Source organism: Papio anubis, chromosome 9, assembly GCF_008728515.1.
Source record: "Papio anubis isolate 15944 chromosome 9, Panubis1.0, whole genome shotgun sequence".
NCBI lineage: Eukaryota > Metazoa > Chordata > Mammalia > Primates > Cercopithecidae > Papio > Papio anubis.
This window is the reverse complement of record NC_044984.1, coordinates 46,706,961-46,729,718: the sequence shown is the minus strand read 5'-3', so window position 1 is coordinate 46,729,718 and position 22,758 is coordinate 46,706,961. Positions and strand designations below refer to the sequence as shown.

At 53.5% G+C, this 22,758-nt stretch overlaps 1 protein-coding gene across 4 annotated transcripts; it reads right to left on the bottom strand.

Moving 5' to 3' along the window:
• Window positions 1-2,049: 2,049 nt before the first annotated feature.
• On the bottom strand, window positions 2,050-18,262 carry ACVRL1 (activin A receptor like type 1). Of its 4 annotated transcripts, XM_021922375.2 has the most exons (10): window positions 17,926-18,203; window positions 12,794-12,859; window positions 11,977-12,228; window positions 11,562-11,773; window positions 11,260-11,359; window positions 10,751-10,897; window positions 9,872-10,147; window positions 9,121-9,318; window positions 6,255-6,385; window positions 4,330-4,639 (listed from the first exon to the last, which is right to left on the bottom strand). In XM_021922375.2, the coding sequence occupies exons 2-10, from the start codon at window positions 12,852-12,854 to the stop codon at window positions 4,505-4,507; spliced, it is 1,512 nt and encodes a 503-aa protein (XP_021778067.2). In that variant the 5' UTR covers window positions 12,855-12,859; window positions 17,926-18,203; the 3' UTR covers window positions 4,330-4,504. The 4 variants fall into 4 exon arrangements, with proteins under 4 accessions (XP_031506353.1, XP_021778066.2, XP_021778067.2 ...); XM_031650493.1 differs by having other exon boundaries at window positions 2,050-4,639; window positions 11,977-12,859; window positions 17,926-18,262; XM_021922376.2 differs by lacking the exon at window positions 17,926-18,203 and having other exon boundaries at window positions 12,794-14,956.
• Between the last annotated feature and the right edge of the window lie 4,496 nt (window positions 18,263-22,758).

Genomic DNA, 22,758 nt, shown 5'->3' with positions numbered 1-22,758 from the left:
GAGAGGTGGGAAGGGTTTGTGCAGAACAGAAGATGGGTTACCTGGCTTCCTGTTCCTTACCCTCTGCCTATTAGTTGCCCTTGAGCAACCAGATTCTGTTTCTGGTGATGCTGGTAATAAGGAAATTCCCTTTATTTCCCTGCCCATGTGTCTCCCTGGACAACCCCACTCTCCCCCTGCCTCACCATTCGCTCCTGCAGCTGGGGATGTAGGTCAGTAAGAGTGGGTGGGTGAGAAAGAACAGAGAAGAGACTCATCCAGACATGACACCCTGCAGGGCAGCAGTGACAACACTTTAACCTGAAAACTGCCTGAAAATAGACTGTGTGTCTATGACATTATGCAAATCATATGCAAAGTCAAGAAGCCCTCTGTCTCTATTTCGAGCAAACTGAATGTGGCCCTGGTGGAAGCAGCTCATTCCAAGAGTCGCCCACCCAGAGTGACGATTGCACAGCTAGCATCAGTCCCAGCCCTGGGAGACTGGACACAGGACGTGCACCCCCCACTCCACCCCCAGGACAGGGACTTCTAGGTGTGAGGACTTTGCCATCTCTTGGGCTGTTGATCATAATGTTGGTGAGGATATGGAGGAAACAGCACCCTTCTTGGAGGCTGGTGCAAGGCAGGACTGAGGGAGGATGGTGCCTTGGAGGGTGGAGAGGAGAACTGTTGGTGAGGCCTTGGCAGGGGAAGGGGTGGCCCTCCACATCAAGGCTCATGCTCCAGGAGCTACCCTCAGCCCCACTGTGGCATGCTATGGCACCTATCACCCCTCAGGGTGATACCACACAGATGGTCCTCTCCCTCTTTGTCTAGATAGGGAAACTGGGGCCTGGGGTCCCCGAGGAAGTCAGGGCAAAGCTGCAGAGAAGCAAAGTGAGCAGTGGGTTTTTTTCCTCCAAAGGCAGGCAGGTTCCCTGAGGTCTACTTGTAGGCAGGGGCTTGGACGGGGTGACTTCCCAAGGGCTCTTCGCAAGAACCGGAGAGCAGTGAGCCAGTATTGCCACGGATCCTGCTCAGCGTTCACGTACCCCCTTCTCTGCAATTTCCCCACTGCCCTTTTCCCAACTCTCCAACCATAGTCTGGACAGCATGGGGAGGACATAAGGACAGAGTCTGGCAGGCACAGGGGGAGGGGAAAGGCTGCCTTTGCCGGATGCTAGCAACGCTCCTATTTCCTCAAAGCTGGTCTGAGGCCGGGTGCCCCAATCCTTGGGGAAGACACTGTGTTGTGTGGGTATCCATGAACCCAGGGTAGGAGGTTCCAGGCATGAGGCTGCCTTGGGGGTGCAAGGGGCCACAAAGTCATCTGTGGTGTCAGGTGTACCCTCCCCATGTTTCCCGAAGAGGGCATCCAGCACAAAGGCACAGATTTTCTAGGCTGGGCAGTCCCACAGGCCAGGACTTTCTCAGCTTCTTTTAGTACCTGCCTCCCCCATGGCATGTCCCCGCCCCGAATTTCCGGGGGTGAGAATGGGATGTGTGTGTGAAGTGCTTTCTGATTCCAGGACAAGGTAGGTCCCCAGGGAAGGGGATCTTCCCATGCTGAGAATGGGGACTGACTCCTGGCAAGATGGGAACCCCATTTGAGAAGGGAAGTGAGAACAAGGAATTGAGGGGGCGTCCAAATTGCCAGTTTGGAAGCAGAAAGCTCTTTGCTAGGTGTGGTGTTCGGGGGACAGTCCCTGCAGAACAGCAGGTCAGCGAGCACACGGACGCTGGCGCCCGGGGGCGGGGAAGGCTGTCCCACCTGGCCCGGAAAGGCCCGCGGTCCCTGTGTGGGGACGGGCGGCGGCCGCTGGGCAGCCCTCCGCCAGCAGAGGGCGACGTGGCAGGTGCGACGACCAGGCTGCTCCCAATCTGGGGTAGGAACTGAGATTTGGGCCCCCGCGGGGGTCTGAGCAGGGGCGTGAGGAAACTGTGACCTGTGTAAGGGCAAAGCTGGGCGTGTATCCTGGGCCCCTCTCCTCCCCCGATCCCTCTGGTTCTATCTGGACCTCTGGGACGGGCCACTGCAGAGGCGTCGGCCTGGGAAGACTCTGGAGCTCAGGATTTAACCATGGTTTATTGCAGACCTATTGTGTGCCAGGCACGAGCCCAGTGCTCCCACAAACAGTGTCTCCAGGTAGGAGAAGTGTAATTTCGACCCTGCCACACCTTCCTGCACTCAGACAGAAGCATGTGCAGACTGCTCTCAGCAAGGCCACCTCCTTCGCTCCCTGGCCATTGGGCCCCTTCTCTCTACCTGTCTCCTGTCACTCCACTTCCTGCCCCAGGCCTTCTCTTAGGGATTTTCCAGCCTTTGGGGAGCTACTGCTTTCAGGTTCTGGCTGTGGGGTCTCGGCAGGATTTTGTCCCAAAACCCAGTAGAAATAAAATCCTTCAAGAGGGAGATGATTCGTGGGCTGGGTGGATTCCAGTGACCAGAGGACATGCAAACTCTGCCCTAATGATCTGGGAACCTAGCCCATCCATTTAGCTTTCTGTTTTCACCCAGTTTCACTTCCTGGTTCTCCTCTGAGCCTTGCACAATGCTGGGAGACAGGCCTAGAAAAGTGCCACCGTGAGGATGGTGGAAGACATACATAAGATGCCAGACTGGGGAGGCTACTCTGGGTCATTACAGCAGGAGCGGGGAGAGCTTTCTTCACTTCCCTATCCCTGGTTTGAAGACTACTAGGCCAGATCTTCCCAATCTTAGGGCTGTCCTTGTCCGTAGCCTGAGTCCCCACCCCTGCTCCTTATATTCCTCAAGCTCCCCTCCAACCCACTTCCCTGCACCCAGGGGCCAGGGCAACCTGCTCCATACGTGAGCATACATACATCCTTGACATTTCCAAATGCCAGACTCTCTGTGTGATTCTCTAGAGCTATTGAATTCACCTGAGACACACTCTCTGGGCCTGGCCAGGGGTGTGGGCCTGAGCCAGGGGCCAGTAGGGGAGCTGGAGGCTTCTTGGATGGAGCCAAATTTCTTTTGACCTTGGAAGACTTAGAGGAAACCGCCCTGCAGTCCTAGGGCACAGTAGACTATGCCACAGAGAGGACCGAGGGGCTGGCTTGTGGTCAAAAGGCCCAGAGCTGTCTGAGCCCAAGGGTGGCCACTGGCATGGTTTTAGGTAAGAATTGGAGCTTGGAGACTTAGACTAGGAGGTGCTCCAGACACTCCTTGAGTCAGGTAAAGTGATTTTCAAACCCCCATCTTGAGGCAAATTGGCAGGGGCTGGAGCATAAGTAATAGATGAGACTGAGGAAGTTAGCTCTGATATAGGCTGAAACATCAGAGAACTAGAGCTAAAGAAGCCTCAAAGGACATCAGGACCAAATCTTCCAATATGTAGATAAGAAACAAAGGTCCTGGCCGGGCACGATGGCTCACACCTGTAACCCCAACACTTTGGGAGGCTGAACACCTGAGGTCAGGAGTTCACGACCAGCATGGCCAACATGGTGAAATCCCATCTCTACTAAATATACAAAATTAGCCAGGCGTGGTGGCACGTGCCTGTAATCCCAGCTACTTGGGAGTCTGAGGCAGGAGAATCATTTGAACCTGGGAGGTAGAGGTTGCAGTGAGCTGGGATCATGCCACTGCACTCTAGCCTGGGCAACAAGAGCGAAACTCTGTGTCAAAAAAAAAAAAAAAAAGAAAAGAAAAAGAAAAAAAAGAAACGAAAAGGTCCTGATACAGGCCTGCTTTTGTCACATGGAACAAATACCTGGGGTCAGACCTGGGTCTCCTGACACCCACTGACCTTCTCCCTGCCACGATTGGCCTCGACATCCTCTCAGTTAATCTGAAAGTCCTGGGCCTTACCCATCTGACCTGCCCCTTCTCCACTGGCCTGTGATCCTGCCACATCCTCAGTAGGACCTCTTAGGTTTTAATGCCCTAGTAACTCAGGCCCCAGCTCTCCCAGGCAGCTGACATTCAGCAAGCTGTGCTCTTGTTGAGGAGACAGAAAGCCCAAGGCATCATGGAACTGAGATACAAACCCACAGAGAGAAACTGATGGGCCCTGGCTCTCTGGAGCTTGTGCCAGAGGCTGAGGCCTGGCAGGGAAGTGTGTGCCGAGGGCTGGACAGGGCCCTGTGCCACCCTGGCAGCTCTGGTGGAGCAGTGGGGTTGATCAAGGGCAGGGGGCAAAGTGCAGGCCCAGGCTCTGAGTCTGGGACTGGGATTCCCTGGCTTGGCACTCTGACTCTGGAGCCTCTTTTGCATCCTGTCCTGGGAGTGGTAGGGGTGCACCCTGCTGGCCATAGCGGGTGGGGAGAGAGCCAGGCGTCAGGGAGCCTGCCGCTTTGAGCAGGCTAGACGGCAGGGGATCAGATTTCCGCCCAGCTGTATTTTTGGCTGGGTGGGCTGGGGGCCGAGCAGGCGGGTGCAGCTGCCCGTCCCCAGCACACACCACACTCACACTACCTCTACCCAGATAGGGCACCATCCACTACCCCCCACCCCCACCCCCCTGCAGGCAGAGAGGAGTCAGGTGCTCCTGGGCTACTGAATCACTTTGGGCTTCTCTGGACTGTTGCTAATTTTCTGTAGTGTCTTCTTGATCCGCAGCGCGGTGAGTCGGGCAGAGGGGTTTGGGTACCAGCACTCCCGCATCATCTGAGCTAGGCCTGAGAGGACCTGGGGGTTGGGAGAGAGGTGCAGAGGAGAGGAGGGGGTTGGGAGAGAGATGCAGAGGGAGGTGGGTCAGAGAAGATGGAAAGAAGGAGATGAGGAGGATAGCCAGTAATGGGGAGACATAAGCCAGAGAGAAAGGATGAGAGGAGGGAAATGAGAGCATTGGACAGGAGAGCGAGAGGAAAGACAAGCAGTGAAAGGGAGAACAGAGGATGACAAAAAATAAAAAATGGAAGAGGAAGAGAGTAGAGTGAGAAAGGGATGGAGAAAGACAGGCAGGACAGAAAGAGAGAACTCAGATCTTCAGGAGCACTCAAGCCCCCTTGTCTGTGAAACACCTTACCCCCATCCCCACCTTTGCCAAGATCCACAGGAAGGGGCAGATTCTTCAAGCCTGGGGGCTTCCACATCCCCATCCACAGGCTAAGACCCCGGTGCAGAGGGCAGTGTCTCCCAGCCCCTCCATCAGCCATGGCTGGGCCCAGGGGACTGTGGAAGTTTGAGAAGTGGGAACTACCCTAAAAATGCAAGTGTCCAGGGAGCAACCCATCCCAACAAGCTCACCAACCCATCCCAGGGAGCTCATCAACCCATCCCAGGGCGTGGAATGAGCTGGCCCCACTTCTGGCTCCTGAAAGTGAGAGTGTGTGTGTGTGTGTGTGTGTGTGTACAGGAATGCATACATGTGACTTTTTGTGGATATGTATGTATGTTGTACAGAAATGTATGTCTATGTATACATACATGTATACATGTATAGAATATATTCATTATTTCAATAAATATTTATTAGCACCTGTTGTGAGCCAAATATTATGATAGGTAACAGGGATATAAGGGTGAGCAAAAGACATGTTCTTTGTCCTCACGGGGCCAACAGTCTGGCATATATGTGCATGTATATATATCTGTGAGTGTATGTTCAGAAGGATATTCATGCTTGTATGTGTTGATATATGTGTGTGTGTCTTTGTATAAGTGAAGTGTTTTGAGAAAAAACAAGGACAAACAACAGCAGAACAGCAACAAACAAAGACAAACAGCAACAAAAATGCCACAGTGGTCAGGTGTGGAGGCTCACACCAGCACTTTGGGAGGCTGAGGCAGGAGGATCACTTGAGCCCAAGAGTTTGAGATAAGCCTGAGCAACATAAAAGACCTTGTATCTACAAAAAAATTTTTTAAATTAGCCGGGTGTGGTGGTGTGCACTACAGCTAGCTACTGGGGAGGCTGAGGCAGGAGGATCAGTTCAGCCCAGGAGTTTGAGGGTACAGTGAGCTATGATTGGGTCACTGTACCCCAGCCTGGGTGACAAGAGCAAACAAAACCCTGTCTCTCAAACACACACACACACACACACACACACAGAGCCACAGAGAGCCTCTGACTTTTCACAAGGAAGGTGAAGGTTCTTAAATTCTCAGAATGACCAGATGGCCCTGGGGGCAGGGAGCATGGGCCAGGGTTGAAAGAGGGAGTACCTAGAGAGGTGCCCTAACCAGGACACCCACTATCTACCTGAGATGAAGCAGAGGCCTCAGACACAAGTTCTTGGGCCCAGAAATCCCAGCCGTGAGCCACCACCCCATGCCATCCTAGTCCCAGTAGAAGCCTCACCGGGTCTGCAGCCAGCCGGTTAGGGATGGTGGGGGTCTGCTGATCCACACACACCACCTTCTTCATGTCCTCAAAGCTGGGGTCATTGGGCACCACATCATAGAAGGGTGGTCTATAGTCCTCCACGATGCCTGCAAATGGACAATGGAGGGGACAATCACTTGGGACCCCAAGGAGGCCCAATACCACCCAGAGGAGAGCCTTTCCTACCCTCCATCCCAACAGCCAGAAACCAGTGGCCTGGACATGTCCCTGAGAGGGACAGTATAATGCAATAAATGTGTTTCTAACTAATACTAATGACTGCCGTTTGTTTTGCACTTGGCATGTGCCAGGTATTCTGCTGTAAATACTTTACGTGTTTTATCCTATTTGTCCTCACAATAGCCCTATGGGGTGGCTACTAGTATTACATCCATTTTACAGATGAAGAAACTGATGCTCAGAAAAGTGGGGCCCAACGTTCCACAGCTAGTAATGGCAGAGGCAAGACTCAAATCCATCTCGGATTCCTAGGCCAGCCTTGTCCCCAGTCTTTCCTCAGTTGCCTTCCACCCAGTGCCTGGGACTGCTCGCAGGCCCCAACTATCACACATGCCTGATAATAATAACACCAAATGTTTACTGAGCACTGTGTGCCAGGTGCTATCCTAAGAGCTCTGCATGAAATCCTCACAGCGGCCCTATGAGGTAGGTAATACTATTAGCTCCACTTCATAAGCCAAGAAATGAAGGCCAGAGAGTTTAAGAAACTTGTCTAAGATCAACAGATAGTAAGTGACAGGGCTAGGATTTAAGCCCACAAAGTCTAACAGCAAAGCATGTGCTCTTGACCTCCGAGCTGCACTTATTTTTATCCAGGTCCACATAACATCACCCAGTGTCAGGGATGGCACAGGCCTCTGCTGACTCCTGCAGCCAGCACTGACCCCCTCCTCTTGGTATCCCAAGTTCACAGTTTTTAGTAGGAGCTTTCTGAAAACAATGCCTGTGGAGTTGCAGACAGCCCTGTGCCCCATCCTGTTTCCCAGCCTGAGGCTGGGGGCCATGGCCACACAGGCCGCAACCTCGATAGAGCCTTCGCCAGCTGTTCTCCCCATGGCCAGCTTCCAGGCCGGCCCCTGTGCCGCTCACGCCCTAATCAGCGCTGCACAGAGGCCTGAGTGTGTCTAATGGACCTTTAATCAGTGCCGGGGCTGACACCAGATTACAGTGTTTATAATGTGCCGCGAGTCCGTGTGGGGCTGATGGAGCTTCCCCCTCCACCCCAGGCAGCCTCTCCCAGCCTTTCCTTTCTGCCCTGCAGCTTGGTCCAAAGAGCCTTGACTTCTTCCAGGTTCCCCTTTCCCCCGATCCCAGTCTCCGTAGAGCCCACTCTGGCAGTTCATCCCCAGAGTCTTAAGGAATCTAAGCGCCTCGTGAGTCTCCCCAAGGGACTGGTGACACCACAGCCTCCGTTTTCAGTCGATGACCACTGAGGACAAATGAAGTCTGGCATGGGGCTGGCTCCTAGTAGATACTCAGGAAATGAAGACATCCTTGTCCCCAAGAGGCAGGGCTCCAGCCATATCCTGAGGATTGTCCCCAACCTGTCAAGATTCCTGGAAGTCCCTCACCATGGACAGCCTCCTCAAAGGTTGACAATGTTCCCACCAGTGTAGAAGACCCACCCATCCTCCGTCCACCCCAGGGCTGAGAGAGCATCACCCACAGGGCTGCCCGGGGCAGGTCCCTCTACCTGCCGCAGTCCCTCTAAATCAGAGTCCCCTGTGGCAACCCACAGTAACCACGAGGCAGCAATAAGCAGGCAGTGCAGGCACTCACATGCATTGTGTGCATGAAGAAATCAAAGGCCAGAGAGGTTTAAGTGCACACAGTGATGATGAGCACTGGCCCCGGAGCAGACTGGCCGGTTTCAGACCCTGATGCTGCCTCAAGCCCGCTGTCATTCTGTGCCCCCATCTCCTCAACTGTACAATGGGGACAATACGAGGTCAGGCACTCATTCTATCTACAGCAATAACGGCCACTAATATTTAGCTCTAGATATTGTTCTAAATACTTAGATTATCTCAACAACTGGAAGCTATTTCTATTCTTTATTTATTCATTTTTTTTTTTGAGAGAGGGTCTCACTCTGTCACCCAGACTGGAGTGCAGTGGTGCGATCTCGGCTCACCGCAACCTCTGCCTCCCAGGTTCAAGCAATTCTCCTGCTTCAGCCTCCCGAGTAGCTGGGATTACAGGCGTGTGCCACCAGAGCCGGCTAATTTTTGTATTTTTAGTAGAGACAGGGTTTCGCCATGTTGGCCAGGCTGGTCTTGAATTCCTGACCTCAGGTGATCTGCCCGCCTCGGCCTCCCAAAGTGCTGGGATTACAGGCATAAGCCACCGCCCCCATTTTACAAATGAGGAAACTGAGGCACAGAGAGGCCAAATAACCTACCCATGGTCATGGCAAAATCAGCAATAGAACCCAGGAAGTCTGATTCCAAGCCTATGGTCTTAGCCACTAAGCAATACCACTGCCTTGCCCATATCAAAGAATCAAATAAGATAATACATGTAAAGTATATAGCATGGCATCTGGCACATATTTAAGCTCAATCAATGTTAGCTGCTATTAATATTTCTGTTATTATCACGTACCCAAGATTTCACAGCCAGACTCACAGACCCCGTTATCTGTTTTTAAGGTTTATACCTTAAAAGGTCACTCAGCTGAATCAGCTGGTGGGCAGCATGGAAAGGGTGCCAGGAGGTCTGGCTGCAAACCTCCCAGGCCATGGGCACTGGCCATGGCAGGAAGCCCCTGGCTCCATGGGCCAATTGCCCTTTCCCTACCCTGTGTAGGGTGGACACTCACCGTTCACGATGGTCCGGCGGGCGATCTCCCACAGCACCAGGCCAAAGGCCCAGATGTCAGTCCACTTATAGGACTCAAAGCAGTCCGTGCGGATCTGCTCATCCAGCACCTCGGGTGCCATGTACCTCTTGGTGCCTACTCTCGGGTTGTTGCCGATGTCCAGGTAATCGCTGCCCTGTGAGTGCATCACAGCCAGGCCTGTGGGGGTGAGGCCTGTCACTCCTGTCCCTCTCCCTGACCTGGGGTCCAGGGGGCAGGCAAGGTGGGGACTGAGAGAAGCAGTGGGACAGAGAGGGGGAGGCAGATGGAGACCTGCATGGAGATGGGCTGGAAGACAGTGACCACAGAGAGAACCACCGCCCCAGGTACTCTTTGCTTATGTAGTGCTCTTTAGGTTCTCAAGAACCCAGCGAGATGTGAGTGGGCAAGGCAGGCATTATGATGCCCACTTCACGGAGCAGAGCCGGAGGCTGGTGCCAGGGAGGGATATAGTTAGCGAAGCCAGGAATGAGAATCCAGGTTTCTGGCTCCTGCCTCCTTTCTCCCAACTCCTGGAGCCAGGATGGTATGGTGGAAGGAGTCTGGTTTGAAAAGGGTGTTCAGACAACTCATGCGGTCTTGCAGAGAACTGAGACAACATGCACCTCTGTTTTCAAGTGCCAATCATGGTCACCGCCCATAGGCAAAGGAGAGGAGAGAGCACGGCAAAGGCCCACCTGTGAAGGGCCTGCCCCTGCCCTGCCCAGCTCACCCAGGTCAGCAATGCAACACTGCAGGTTGCTCTTGACCAGCACGTTGCGGCTCTTGAAGTCACGGTGGGCAATGGCCGGTTTGCCCTGTGTACCGAAGATCTCCACGTGCAGGTGTGCCAGGCCACAGGCTGCGGACACAGCTAGCCTCAGAGCCAAATGCGGCTCCAGCGTCTGTCTCTGCAGAAAGTCGTAGAGGGAGCCGTGCTCGTGGTAATGCGTGATGAGCCACAGCTGTGTGCTCGAGTTGCGGGAGGTCATGTCTGAGGCGATGAAGCCTGTGCACAGAAGGGTCGGGTGACTCAGCCAAGGGGCTGGGGCTAAGGGAGGCTGGAGTGGTCAGGGTCAGGGTGGGGTCGGGGGAGAGGGAATGGGCTGGGTCACTGCTAAGCAAGGTCTGGGGTGGGGGTTGATGTGGCTTAGGTCAGAGACAGAGCTGGAGTCAGAGGTTGGGTCTGGGCCTGGCTTAGTGGCTTGCACCTGTAATCCCAACACTTTGGGAGGCCAAGGCAGGAGGATTGCTTGAGCCCAGGAATTTGAGACCAGTCTGGGCAACATAGGGAGACCTCGTCTCTACAAAAAATAAAAAAGTTAGCTGGGCATGGTGGCACATGCCTGTGGTCCCAGCTACTCAAGAGGCTGAAGTGGGAGGATCGCTTGAGCTCAAGAGATTGAGGTTCCAGTGAGATTGCACAACTGCATCCCAGCCTGGGTGACAGAGCGAGGCCCTGTCTCAAAAAAAAAAAAAAAAAAAGAGGTTGGTGCTGCAGGTGGGCTGGGAGTCCTTCAGGGTTCTGTTAATGTCTGGAGGTCTGTGAATTCGAGCCCTGAGTGCAGGAGGGCAAAGCCCCAGGCCTGGCACAGCTGGCCCCTCCCCTTGCCTAGGATGTTGTCGTGTCTGAGCAACACTGTGTTGTAGATCTCAGTCTCCCGGAACCAGGACTGTTCGTCCCTCGAGGAGAAGATCTTGACGGCCACACTCTCACCGTGCCACAAGCCCCGCCACACTTCGCCATAGCGGCCTTTTCCTGATGGCCAGAGGGGAAGGTGAGGGTTACACACTGGGCACACAGAGCCCTGGAGGAGCCCCTCATCTTGATGCTGTGCTGCCTCCCTCGCCCACCCCACCCACAGAACCCCTGACCCTTAGGTTTAAGTTAATCCAGACCCAAACCCAGCGGCAGGCCACCCCCAGCTGCCTCTCGTTCCACCCCGGTCCTGCAGAAAGAACCTAGCCCTGGCCCGTCTCCAGCCCACTCCCTGCCCAGCAGAATTCCAGTTCTGACCCAGGCCTGGCACTGCCTGTGATTCCGGAAGCCAAGAACTCCCTCACCCCTCCAGGCTCATGAGAGCCCTTGGTCCTCATCCACTGGGCTCACCCACTGCTCACCCACACACTCCACCAAGGCAACCTGCCGTGCCACTGTCCTCTGCACCAGGAAGGGGAGCCCCGAGCCACTCCCTGTGGTGCAGTCACTGTCCAGGAGGTCCTGGGGGTATGGAGAGGCCACTCAAAAGCTGCCCTAACCAGCCGCAGCCCCATTCTCCATCCTCAACCTGGGACCTGCTGGGTCACTGCAAGCTCCTCACTCGCCCAGCTCCCCACCGGCTCTACTCTCTGGATGACCCCTCTGATTCCGCAGTTGCTATCTGCCCCACTCCACCCTGTGTCCCAGGTCCCCAGGCCCATACCCCCAACATGCTGTCGCCCTGCTCAGATGCTTTCAGGATGAGACTGGACTCTCCCAGCTGGCTGTGCAGGCCCCGCTGCTTCTCCTGCCTCCGTCGGACATGCCACAGGCCCACGACACCCAGGGCCACCAGGGCCAGCAAGGCCAGCACGGGGCCCAGGATCAGGGCCAGCTGGCTGTCTGTTCCCGGCTGCTCCGAAGGAGTTTGGGTGGCTGGGGGAGGGGACATTGAGGCTCAGCTTGCACTAGGTCAACTTCCCCCACCTCGGGCAGACCATTCTGCCAGTTAAATCCCAGAGTCTTGCCCGCCCCCCCCCCCCCCCGCCCCTTTATTGGCCAGAGCATGAGAGGAAAGGAGGGAAGGGAGGGCAGGGGCCGAGAAGATGGGGAGGGAGTGCTGGGGCAGCTGGACGTACCCTCCAGCACCAGGGACACGTTGCGGTTGCAGAGGTGGCTGTCACAGCAGTAGTGGTTGACGAACTCGGTGGGGCGCCCCCTGCAGAGCTCCCTGTGCAAGTTCCCGCAGCCCCGATGTTCCTGGGGGTGCCTCCCCTCCTCCCGCACCAGCACTACTGTGCACCAGGCCCCCTGGCAGGTAGGCCCCCTGCAATGTGGGCTCTCACATATGCAGGTCACCAGCGGGCCCCGAGAGGGCTTCACGGGGTCACCTGGGAGACACACCGGAAGCTCAGCCACTCTGGGCCCAGCTCCCCCAGGCTGAGCCTGACACCCATTTCTGTCCCATTGTCCCTCTCGTCTGACCCCCCAGACAAACACCTTGAAGCTTTGGTCCCTTACTTCCATCCTCAGTCATCCTTCCCTCAGAGCCCTCCCCTCAGGGCAGCTGACACTGAGAAGCAGGCTTCTGTCCCCTCCTGGCTCCTAGGTTCTCCCCTCCCAGTTCTAGGCTGGGCTGCGCCCCCAGCCCCAGTCCTGAGAGCGCTCCCAGGCTTGGCCTGCCAACACCTGCTCTCCCTCCGCCCCACATATAGGCTTCCAGCCTAGCCTGACAGAGCTCCAGCCTGCAGGTCTGGACCCAGAGGAGAGCAAAGGAGAGAGAGCTGGGGTAACTGGGGGCTGAGTTTAATGGAGCCTCACTCTCCTCTATTCTCCAGTCAAGCTCCTAAATTCTCCCCAGTTTCTCAAGTTCAGCCCCAGGCAGAGCTGATCTGGGCCCAAATAGCCCTTTCTCTATCCAGGTTCCTGTTTCCTAACTGCTCCCCCAGTACTCACCCTGGGTCACCAAGGCCATCAGCAGCATCAGAAGGCCTCTCCTTGGGGAGCCCAAGGTCATGGTCCCTGCAGAGAGGAGCAAGAGAGGTGGAGTAAGAGCTGCAAAATGTGACAGCCGCCAGCTGTGGCTCCCTCCCGCCCAGAGGAAATCACAGAGAGTTTTTTTTGGAGGGGAGGCAGGGAGGCCGCCTCCCTACTCCCTGCCGCCTGGCTTTGGGGCGGGGCCTGCAAGGGAAGTCCTGGTTCACTTCCCCATGGAAACCATCCTGTTAGAGGTGAAGGGTGGAGAGCCATGTTTAAGTGACCGAGAGCTTGGGGAAACCCTAGCTCTGCACCCCTGCTGCTGAGCTCAGACTGGAGGCAGGTTGGGAGAGCCGCAGGGAGCACCTAGTTGGGGTAGAAGGAGCATCTCTCCAGCAGCTCCCCTTCTGTTCTGTGTCTCTTTCCCACACCCTCACAGCCTTCACCCCTGCCTACCCTTTCCCAGTGCCCCCCCAGCCCTGGCTGCCTCAAACATAAACAGGCTCCTGTCTTCACTTCCTGCCATTCAGGGTCCTGCCAAGCCAGGAACAGGAATCAAGATTGTTTAGATTGGGGTCTGGATAGAACAGGCAGGAGTCACGCACAGCAGGGATCTAAGGGCATATTTTCAGGGTGGGCTGCAGCAGCCATAGGGTCTGGAGAGGCTATTTAAATATGCCCTTAGTTCCTTGCTACCCTTAGTTCCTTGTGCCTGGGACACCCACATGACAGAATTCTAGGTGGATCACAAAATCCAGCTCCTTGTTTTACAGAAGAAAGGATTAAGGCTTATACAGGGAAGAAGACTTGTCCCGGGTCAGACAGGACTCACTGGCACCAGCAGGAGTACAACCCAGGCTTCCAGACTCCTAGTCAAGTGCTCTCTCCACACCGTCCCTATCCAGTGGTGGCAGCCCATGTCTGAGCCCTCAGGCTGTAACAACCACGCAAAGCTTGGATGGCGCCGGGTCATGCCAGGTGTAGAGGAACCTCTCTGCAAGCTCACCAGAGTATAAGCTGCCCTCTCAGAGTCATTCCCTGGCCCCCTTCTCTCCCCTTGCCATCTAGGAAAGGGTGGGTGGAGGGCCAGTGATGTGGCAGGGGAAGTGAAACACACTTAGACACTGAACGTTTGACCTTCCATGGCTGACTAGGGTTGAACTTTTTCAGAAGTTTGTTGAAGAGTGTCAGGGGGAGTAATTCTGGTCTGTGATAGTCCCCAATCCAGGTCCCACACCAACTAGTGCTTCTGAAGCCACCCAGTCTTCATTTCTCAGAGGTTTAGAACCAGAAGATATGGGCTAAAGCTGCAGCTAGAAGGACTCTAGTCAGACAGCAACAGGACTTTCTGAATGGTGGAGTGTGTGCAGGTGTGTGTCTGGGGACTGGATCCTCAGGCAGCACACAAGGCAGGGAGACTGTCCTTTGGCATGACATGGTGATCCTCACAGGGCTGGGCATATGGCCACAGAGGCTTCAGAAGGCCCATAGTTTAAGAATGGTGCCAAATGAAGACCCGAGATCCTGAGGCTCTGAGGGCAGTATGGCCAGGGATGGGGTGGGGGGCTTCATAGGCCTCTCTGGCTGGTGGCACGCCTGGCCTTCCTGCCTGGGCTTCCTCTGCCCCAGAGGCCCAGGCTGGGGGAGGAAACAGAGCCCTGGGCTGCTGCAGCTGTGTCCCCAGCCTCTGCCTGACCTCCTGCCTCTTGCCCCTCCCGCAGCCAGTGAGGACTCTGGCCAGCACTGTGTGGCGGGGCCCGTGGTGGGATGGGATGGAGAGAGCACCCCAGAGGGGCTGAATCTGCCCACTGGGGTACTAGCAGGAAGCCATCCTTGGCGGCCTTTGCTAGCCCAGCAAGCTGCAAAAAAGAGGGTTTAAGGTGGGAAGAAAAAAGTGGCTAACACTAAGGCTAAAATTCGGCATTCCTCTAGGACCCTCTGTCCGTACCTCTAGTTCTCTGGCCGTGCCCCAGTCCACCCTCCTTCTACTTTATCACGCATCGGAATCACCTGAAGTGCTCAATTAGTAAAGCATATTCACTGGTTTCACCCTCACTCCAGACTCTGATTCAGTCCTGGAATCAGCAAGAAACATGCATTTTTTAAAAGTTTCCCGGCCGGGCGCAGTGGCTCAAGCCTGTAATCCCAGCACTTTGGGAGGCCGAGACGGGCGGATCACGAGGTCAGGAGATCAAGACCATCCTGGCTAACATGGTGAAACCCTGTCTCTACTAAAAAATACAAAAAACTAGCCGGGCGAGGTGGCGGGCGTCTGTGGTCCCAGCTACTCGGGAGGCTGAGGCAGGAGAATGGCGTAAACCCGGGAGGCGGAGCTTGCAGTGAGCTGAGATCCGGCCACTGCACTCCAGCCTGGGCGACAGAGCGAGACTCCGTCTCAAAAAAAAAAAAAAAAAAAAAAAAGTTTCCCAGGGAGTTCTGATCAGTTTGTGTGGGCACCACTCTTTGAGAAATGGGTCCTGCACAATGCTAAGTCTGGTTCCTCTGCTTTCATTTTGCTGTACAGGGCCCTGCTGGGTGAGTGGGAGTGGGACGCAGAGGGAGGGGACACTCACTCCCACCCAGGACCCTCCCCATCTACTAGAGAAGGCACATCCAAGGGTAAACACCAAAGCCGGGACTTGGTGACACTGTGGAGCGAGGCCTGTCTGCATCTGCAGAACCCATCTTTGGTCTAATCCTGGGAATGTGATGGAGTAAAATTGGGACTGTCCAATTTTTAACTGGACCCAGTGTGAGGTCAAGAACAGAAGGGTGCTGAGTCCTGACCAGTTCAAACTCAGAGCTGACTCTTTACGATTTGCCCTAAAATCTGACTGTAGCACAAACAGACTCCTGGGGCCTGGCAGGATCCTTTCACTTCTAAGCAAAACTTTGTGAAAGATCTCCTGCTGACAAAAGCATCACTATTGTTGGCCAGAAATTACAAACGTGAAACTAAATTCAAACGTTAGCTAGACACTATGAAATACTTAATAATACCAGTTAACCTTCTCTGAGTACTAATTATGTGCTAAGTACTGAACTTGAATGGTTTATCTGATTTAATCATCACAACAGTACAATGGGGGAAAGTGAGGTTCAGAGATGTTAGGTTTCCTGTCCATAGTCACTGAGTGTGTCTTAATAAACTTAAATTGCTGATAATAAATCCTTCCTTGGTCGTTGTTATTCCTCCAATTGTTTGGGGTTAGATGAGTTCCTCAAAGGAAGAAAAAGACATGGGTCTTGGTGGACATGAACAAATTGCCCACTGCTGTTGTTATTAACGGGTGCCCTACTCAGATTTGTTTAAATGCAGACAGCGTTTTTGTTTGTTTTTAATTTTTTTTGAGACAGGGTCTTGCTCAGTTGCCCAGGCTGGAGTGCGGTGGTGCAATCATAGCTCACTGTAACCTTGAACTCCTGAGCTCAAGTGATCCTCCCACCTCAGCCTCCCAAGTGGCTGGGACTACAGGGGGGTGCAGCACCATGCCCAGTTTTATTTTTAGTAGAGATAGGGTCTCACTATATTGCCCCAGGCAACAGTGTTGCTGCCCAGAAATCATCAGTTTGCCATAGGCGTAGTCAAAGTCTGAGCCTCCCATGGGGAGATCCAGAGTAGTGGTATGCCCCAAAGGTGCTTATCAATCTTTTTCTCCCCAGCACACCTGAAGGATTGATAAAACCCACTCCCATCAACGGCAGTGGCTCAGCACAGCCGTGATTGTCACAAGGCTGGAGAAGCACCATCTCAAGCACAACCTTCTGGACTCACTCTGCACTTCAGTAGGCCTTACCCCAACAGCAGAGGACCAGACCCAGCTGTTCATATTGGGTTGCCCCTACGATTCATCCACGTGATTTATTAGCCCCTCACAGCGGGGTGATGCAGCGGAACAAGCCTGGATTTTCAGGTCTCAGGCAGACCATGGAGGCAGCACAGAGTAGCACAGAGGTTAGGGTGTGGGCTCAGTAGCATGGAGACCTGGGTTCAAATCCTGCCTTTGCCTCTTAGAGGCATGAGATTTGAAACAAGTTACTTAAACTTTCTGAGGCTTAGGCTTCCCATCATATGTAAAGTGGGAATAATAGTGTTATCTCATAGGTAAAATGTAGCAAAATTATTTAGCAGAGTATAAGTAGTATACAGTAAGCACTTAAATGTTATCAAGACCCCAACCATGCCATTTACCCCACCATGCAAGGAGTTTTGGACAAGTTATTCATGTCTGTTTCCTTTTCTGTAGGATGGACATAGTAACCCCTCTTCCACTAGGTTGTGACCAGGATTACATGAGAAAAAAATGTATCTAAGTGTCTACATAGTTAGTACTCAATAAATGGTAGCAATTTCTAACAAACCAATGAAATAGGAGGACAGGTGAGAGAACAGGTATTAGGACCGACCCTGACTCAGCCAGAAGCTGGTAGAGAGGGTGAGAGCAACTGTCCATTATACCCCTGTCCTTGGAGAAGGAAAGAGGAGCTGGGGCAGCCAGCCCAGCCGTGGGTTTCACAGCACTGGCCTCCAGGGCAGATGGAAAATTTGGGGTCCCAGCCTGGAGGGAGACTGGGATCCCCTTTGGCCTGGGTCCTGAAGGAAGGTCGCGGAACGGAGATGACTGACCATGCGAGGCTGGGGGTGAGGCTCCTTGGTTGGAATGATAGTGTCAGATTCCTCAAGCAACAACTGGAAGGACTGGTGTGGGAAAGGTGAACTCTGCGGGGAGTCTCAACAGCTGTGGAAGTGGACATTCACTCCAGGTCCACACAGCGGCCTGGAGGACGTGTGATCCCTTCTATGTGAGTAGAGCAAGACAAGAATCCCACTGCCCATTTTATGAAGAGGGTAGAACAGAGAAGTGAAGTCACTGACTTAGAGCCAAGTTTCTGATTTCCAGTCGGGTCTCGTCCACTCCCCTCCAAGTCTCAGGTAGGGTCATGGGTAAGCTGTGCGGAGTCAGCCAGGGGCAGCTTGCGTTTCTAATGAGCTGGGATTGAGCCCACCGCGACCACTCTGCGGTGACTCTGGGGTCCGCCCGAAGGAACGGCCCACTGATGCGGGGGTCAGGCCGCCCGCCACCCGGTCCCGTCCGCGGACGTCGACTCACCTCTGGGCCCGCTCTGCGGGTGGCGGGGCGCAAGCCTTCGGTGGGCCGGGGCCACCTCCCCTCCACCGCGCGGCCGCGGTTGCACCGCGAGCGCTGGACGGCGGGCTGGGGTCCGGACGCGGCCTCGGACCGGGCTGGAGCCGGGGAGGGGCTCGCTCGGCGCGGTTGGCGCAGCGGCCTCCCGGGACTGGGATGGGGGCTGGAGCAAAAATGTTTCTTATTCCAGCGTCTTCCTGCCTGGCCCAGCTCCACCACTCCCTCCTAATAAACCGTTTCCTTATTGCCCAGCTCGCCGACTGGCCGCCGCTCGCCCCTCGCTGGGGCTGCAGGACCGGGACCCTCCCCCGCGCCGCTCCCAGCCCCTCAGGGCGCCTCCCCTACCAGCAGCCCGCAGCTCCCGGATCGCTGGCCCGCACCCGGGCCGGACCTCCCACATCCGCCTCCCCGAGGGGGCGGGCCTTTGACTCGGGCTGTGGGGGTCCTGTGGGGGTCCCATAGGGGTCCCGTGGGGTCTGGACCCATAGCCGTGGGAGACAGAGGCGAAACTGTAGGCAATGTCTGGCGGCCGGAGCAGTGGGTGGGGGTAGAGGGGGATGGCTGGCAGCATCGGAGGGGCCGCCTGGAATCTGGGCGCTGGGAAGGGGCCACCAAGGAAGGGACAGGCGGGGGTGAGACGGGGAGGGACACTACCTATCCTTACCCCACCCTCAGCCCGGGGTCCTCGGTCTAGGAGGCTCGGAGCAGTGAGGGCAGAGTTTGGGGCTAGCAAAAGTCCAGATGCGTTTTGGCTCCGCCCTCGGGAACTCCCGACTTGGCCCAAATCCTTCAGTCCCCTCCCTCGGGCCCCTTCATCCCTCATTTGTCCCCCCCTCTCTTCAGCAGCCTCTCCCCATCCGCACTCAGCACAGGGGTACACAGGCCCAGAGGGACAGCCTTGGGTTAGCCCTGAGGATGGTTTGAGCCCTTCCTGGCCGCTGTGCAGCTGGGTGACAAAGACACCCGCGCCCCTCCAGGGACGGTCAGAATGGAGGGACACGATGGGAGCTGCCTTGGACCTTCCCCTTCCAGGCAGGGCCCCCACCCCAGCAAATGGAACTTTAAATAGAGGTGGGGAAGGGAGCCTCCCTGGAACACTGCTGACACAAGGCAGCTGGGGAGGGAAGCAGAATGGCTTCACATAGGCAGCGGAGGGGGACACAGACTCTTCCTGGTGCGCCTGCACAGGCTGGGAGCACTGACCTCACTGCCCTGCTTTGCTCCAACCACCTGACTACCTGCAGGACTCTGGTCTTAGTCCTAGCCTCCTGGTTATCCACAGAGACTCTGAAGTCAAACTACCTACTAGGAAGGCAGGCTGGTTGTGTTACCGTAGGCTAGTGACACCTCTCCATGCTTCAGTCCCCCATCTGCTAAATAGGCATAGTAAACGGTGCCAGCCTCATAGGGTGGTTGTGAGAATAGAAGGAAATGATGCTTATCTCAGCTCATAGCAAAGATGCTGGCTGGCTGAGCCTGACTCAGAGGAGGCCCTCAATGAAGGCGTTTGTTAATTAAATGAATAAATGAAAAGGCTGGGGAGGGGGTGGCCTCAGAGACACTTGGAAAGACGTGGGTATTAGAAGCAGGAGTAGACCTGTAAGGTGTCTTACTCTAATATGGGGATTCTACAAGATGAGCCAGGGACCCCTCCCCCCGCCCCGCCCCGCCTTTTGACAGGAATAGAGGCTGGGGGAGATAATGGCTAAAAGCTCAGACAGGCATCAATTATTGACTGACCTCACTTCCTCTGCTGAAACCCTCCCCATCCCCCACCCTGCAGCTGCTTCACAAGTTGTGAGCGTCGTGAATTCCCAGAACCCTGACACACCCAAATTTCAGTGTCAGGACAGAACTGTGTCCTGCAGCCAATAGGAAGTACTATGGGATTACGATATCTGCTCTTTCAGATTATAGCGGCCACTTGGGCTCTCTATGAGCTGGAGAACTGGGAGCCTGGCCGCAGGTCTGTCTTTCACACAGTCTCTCCCTGCTCTGCTATGGCTTCTGGTCAACCTTTTCCTCCCCCAACCCCCAGATCTCTGTCTTGAGAAGTGAGAGTGGGGGCTTCCCAAGGGAAGCCTTCGGTCTGAGAGGCACACTGAGCACAGAGACTTCAAGATGGACGAGAGCTGAGAGTCACTTCTGACAGTCAGCGAGGGATGGAAGACTATGCAGAGTTTGTGAAACGGATAAAAATAGAGTACATTTTGGGAGTTGGAAGAGAAGACCCAGGGGGGCTGGGGTCTGTTCATCAGTGCTGGAGTCTTCCCCATGTCCCCGGAGCACTGAGCCCTCTGGCCCCTGACTAGTGCTCTTTGGGGCTCTTGTGAACCCCATGCCTTCCAAAGCACACAGAGAACCTGGGGGAGGTGTCAGAGTTGGAGATCCAGAGTTGGAGAAAGCCCTAGAGAGTCATCCCAATGAGAAAAGGGAAAAGGAATTACAGACTGTGTCCAAGTCTACAAGAATTAATTACTCAGAGGGACCAGCTGTTCCCCATATTCAGTGAGGACAGAACAAGAGGAAACAGGCCCAAAGGACAATTTAGATAGTCAGAAGGATTTCCCAACAGTGCAGGAAGCAGAGGCCTGAAGATTCTGTGTGGGGTGAAACCTCGAGGAGATTCTCATCTGTGAAGGCGGGTGACATGGAGTCTGTCAGGAAGGCAGGGCAATGGACACCTTCACCTTGCAGGACCTGCTATGAGTATTAAGTTCAAGCATCATTCTTTTTCTTTTCTTTTTTTTTGAGAGGGAGTCTCGCAGTGTCGCCCAGGCTGGAGTGCAGTGGCATGATCTCAGGTCTGCCTCCCAGGTTCAAGCGATTCTCCTGCCTCAGTCTCTCAAGTAGCTGGGATTATAGACGCACGCCTCCACGCCCGGCTAATTTTTGTATTTTTAGTAGAGACAGGGTTTCACCATGTTGTACAGGCTGGTCTCGAACTCCTTACCTCAGGTGATCCACCCACCTCGGCCTCCCAAAGTGCTGGAATTACAGGCATAAACCACCCCGCCCAGCCTCAAACATCACTCTTGATACTAGGGAGGGGCTGGCTTCATGGGAATGTGACCTGTGCAGATGCACAGGGACACATGCCTGGTTTAATGTGCTGTCGCCGCCATCTTAAAATTCTTAACGATATTCTTTTTTTCTTTTTTCCATTTATTTAGGTCTCTTTTATTTATCAGTGTTTTTGTAGTTTTCAGCATTTAAGTCCTGTATGTGTTTTATTACATTTACACTTTTTTAAAACAATTATAAACAGGATATGCTATTTTAAATTTTTGTATCCATTTGTTCATTAAATTATATAGAAATATAATCGATTTTTACATATTGATCTTGTATACTGTGACTTTGCTGAAACTCACTTATTTAAGGGGGTGGGGCATTTGGGTTTTCTCCCCCTCATGGATTCTTCGGGATTTTCTACATTGACAGTCATCTGCATCTGCAAATAGAGACAGTATTATTTCTTACTTTCCAATATGCCTATCTTTTATTTCCTTTTCTTACCTGACTGCACTGGCTAAAACTTCTAGCATTATGTTGAATAAGAGTGATCAGAACAGCCATCGTTGCTTTGTTTCTCTTAGGAGAACACACTCAGTCTATTAATCATAATGGCTACTACAAGCTGTAGATTTCTTGTAGTAGCCACTCTATATCAGATTGAGAAGGTACCCCCATTCTTCTTTTTTTTTTTTTTTTTGCGTTCTTATCATGGATGGCTATTGAATTTTGTCAAATGCCTTTTCTGTATCCATTGATACGAATTGTGTAATTTCTCTTTGTTAGTCTGTTAATATGGTAGATTATGTTGACTGATTTTCTTTTTTGCTTTCTTTTTTTTTTTTTTGAGACAGAGTCTTACTCTTGTTGCCCAGGCTGGAGTGCAATGGCGTGATCTTGGCTCACTGCAACCTCCACCTCCGGAGTTCAAGCAATTCTCCTGCCTCAGCCTCCCTAGTAGCTGGGATTACAGGTGCCTGCCACCACACTCAGCTAATTTTGTATTTTTAGTAGAGAAGGGGTTCTCCATGTTGGTCAGTCTGGTCTTGAACTCCTGACCTCAGGTGATCTGCCCACCTCGGCCTCCCAAAGTGCTGGGATTGCAGGTGTGAGCCACAGTACCCAGTCTATGTTGACTGATTTTCTAATAGTGAACCAGGCCTTGCATCCCTGGAATAAACCCACTTGGTTATGATGTGTACTTCTTCATTATATATAGCTCAATTTTATTTGCTAACATAGTAATTTGCTGCCTAATGAAGTTTCAGTCAAAAATAATCTGCACATACGATGATGGTCCCATAAGATTATAAATGGAGCCAAAAAATTCCTGTTGCCTACTGACGTCATAGTAATGGATCGCATTACTCATGTGTTTGTGGTGATGCTGGTATAAACAAACCCACTGCGCTGCCAGCCATAGAAACGTATATAGCACGTACAACTATGTTCAATAAACAATACTTGATGATAAATGACAATGCTACTGGTTTATCTACTTAATATCCTATACTTTTTATTATTATATTTTAGAGTGTGTATCTTCTATTAAAAAAAAAAGTGAACTGTGAAGCAGCCTCAAGCAAGTCCTTCAGGAAGTATTCCAGAAGAAGGCATTGTTATTACAGGAGATGGCAGTTCCACACGTTACTGCTCCTGAAGACCTACCAGTGGGACAGGATGTGGAGGTGGAAGACAGGGATAATGATGATTATGATCCTGTGTAAGCCTAGGCTAATGTGTGTGTTGAATTAAAAAAAATTTTTTAAGTACAAAAATGAA

Excerpts from the sequence above, each read along its gene's own strand:
- ACVRL1 (XM_031650493.1), bottom strand. The coding sequence starts at position 12,364 with ATGGAAGTAAGGGACCAAAGCTTCAAGGTGTTTGTCTGGGGGGTCAGA. Across the intron at positions 9,319-9,871 it reads GTGTTGCATTGCTGACCTGG|GCCTGGCTGTGATGCACTCA; the intron begins GTGAGCTGGGCA and ends TCACCCCCACAG. Across the intron at positions 4,640-6,254 it reads ACCGGCTGGCTGCAGACCCG|GTCCTCTCAGGCCTAGCTCA; the intron begins GTGAGGCTTCTA and ends CCCAACCCCCAG.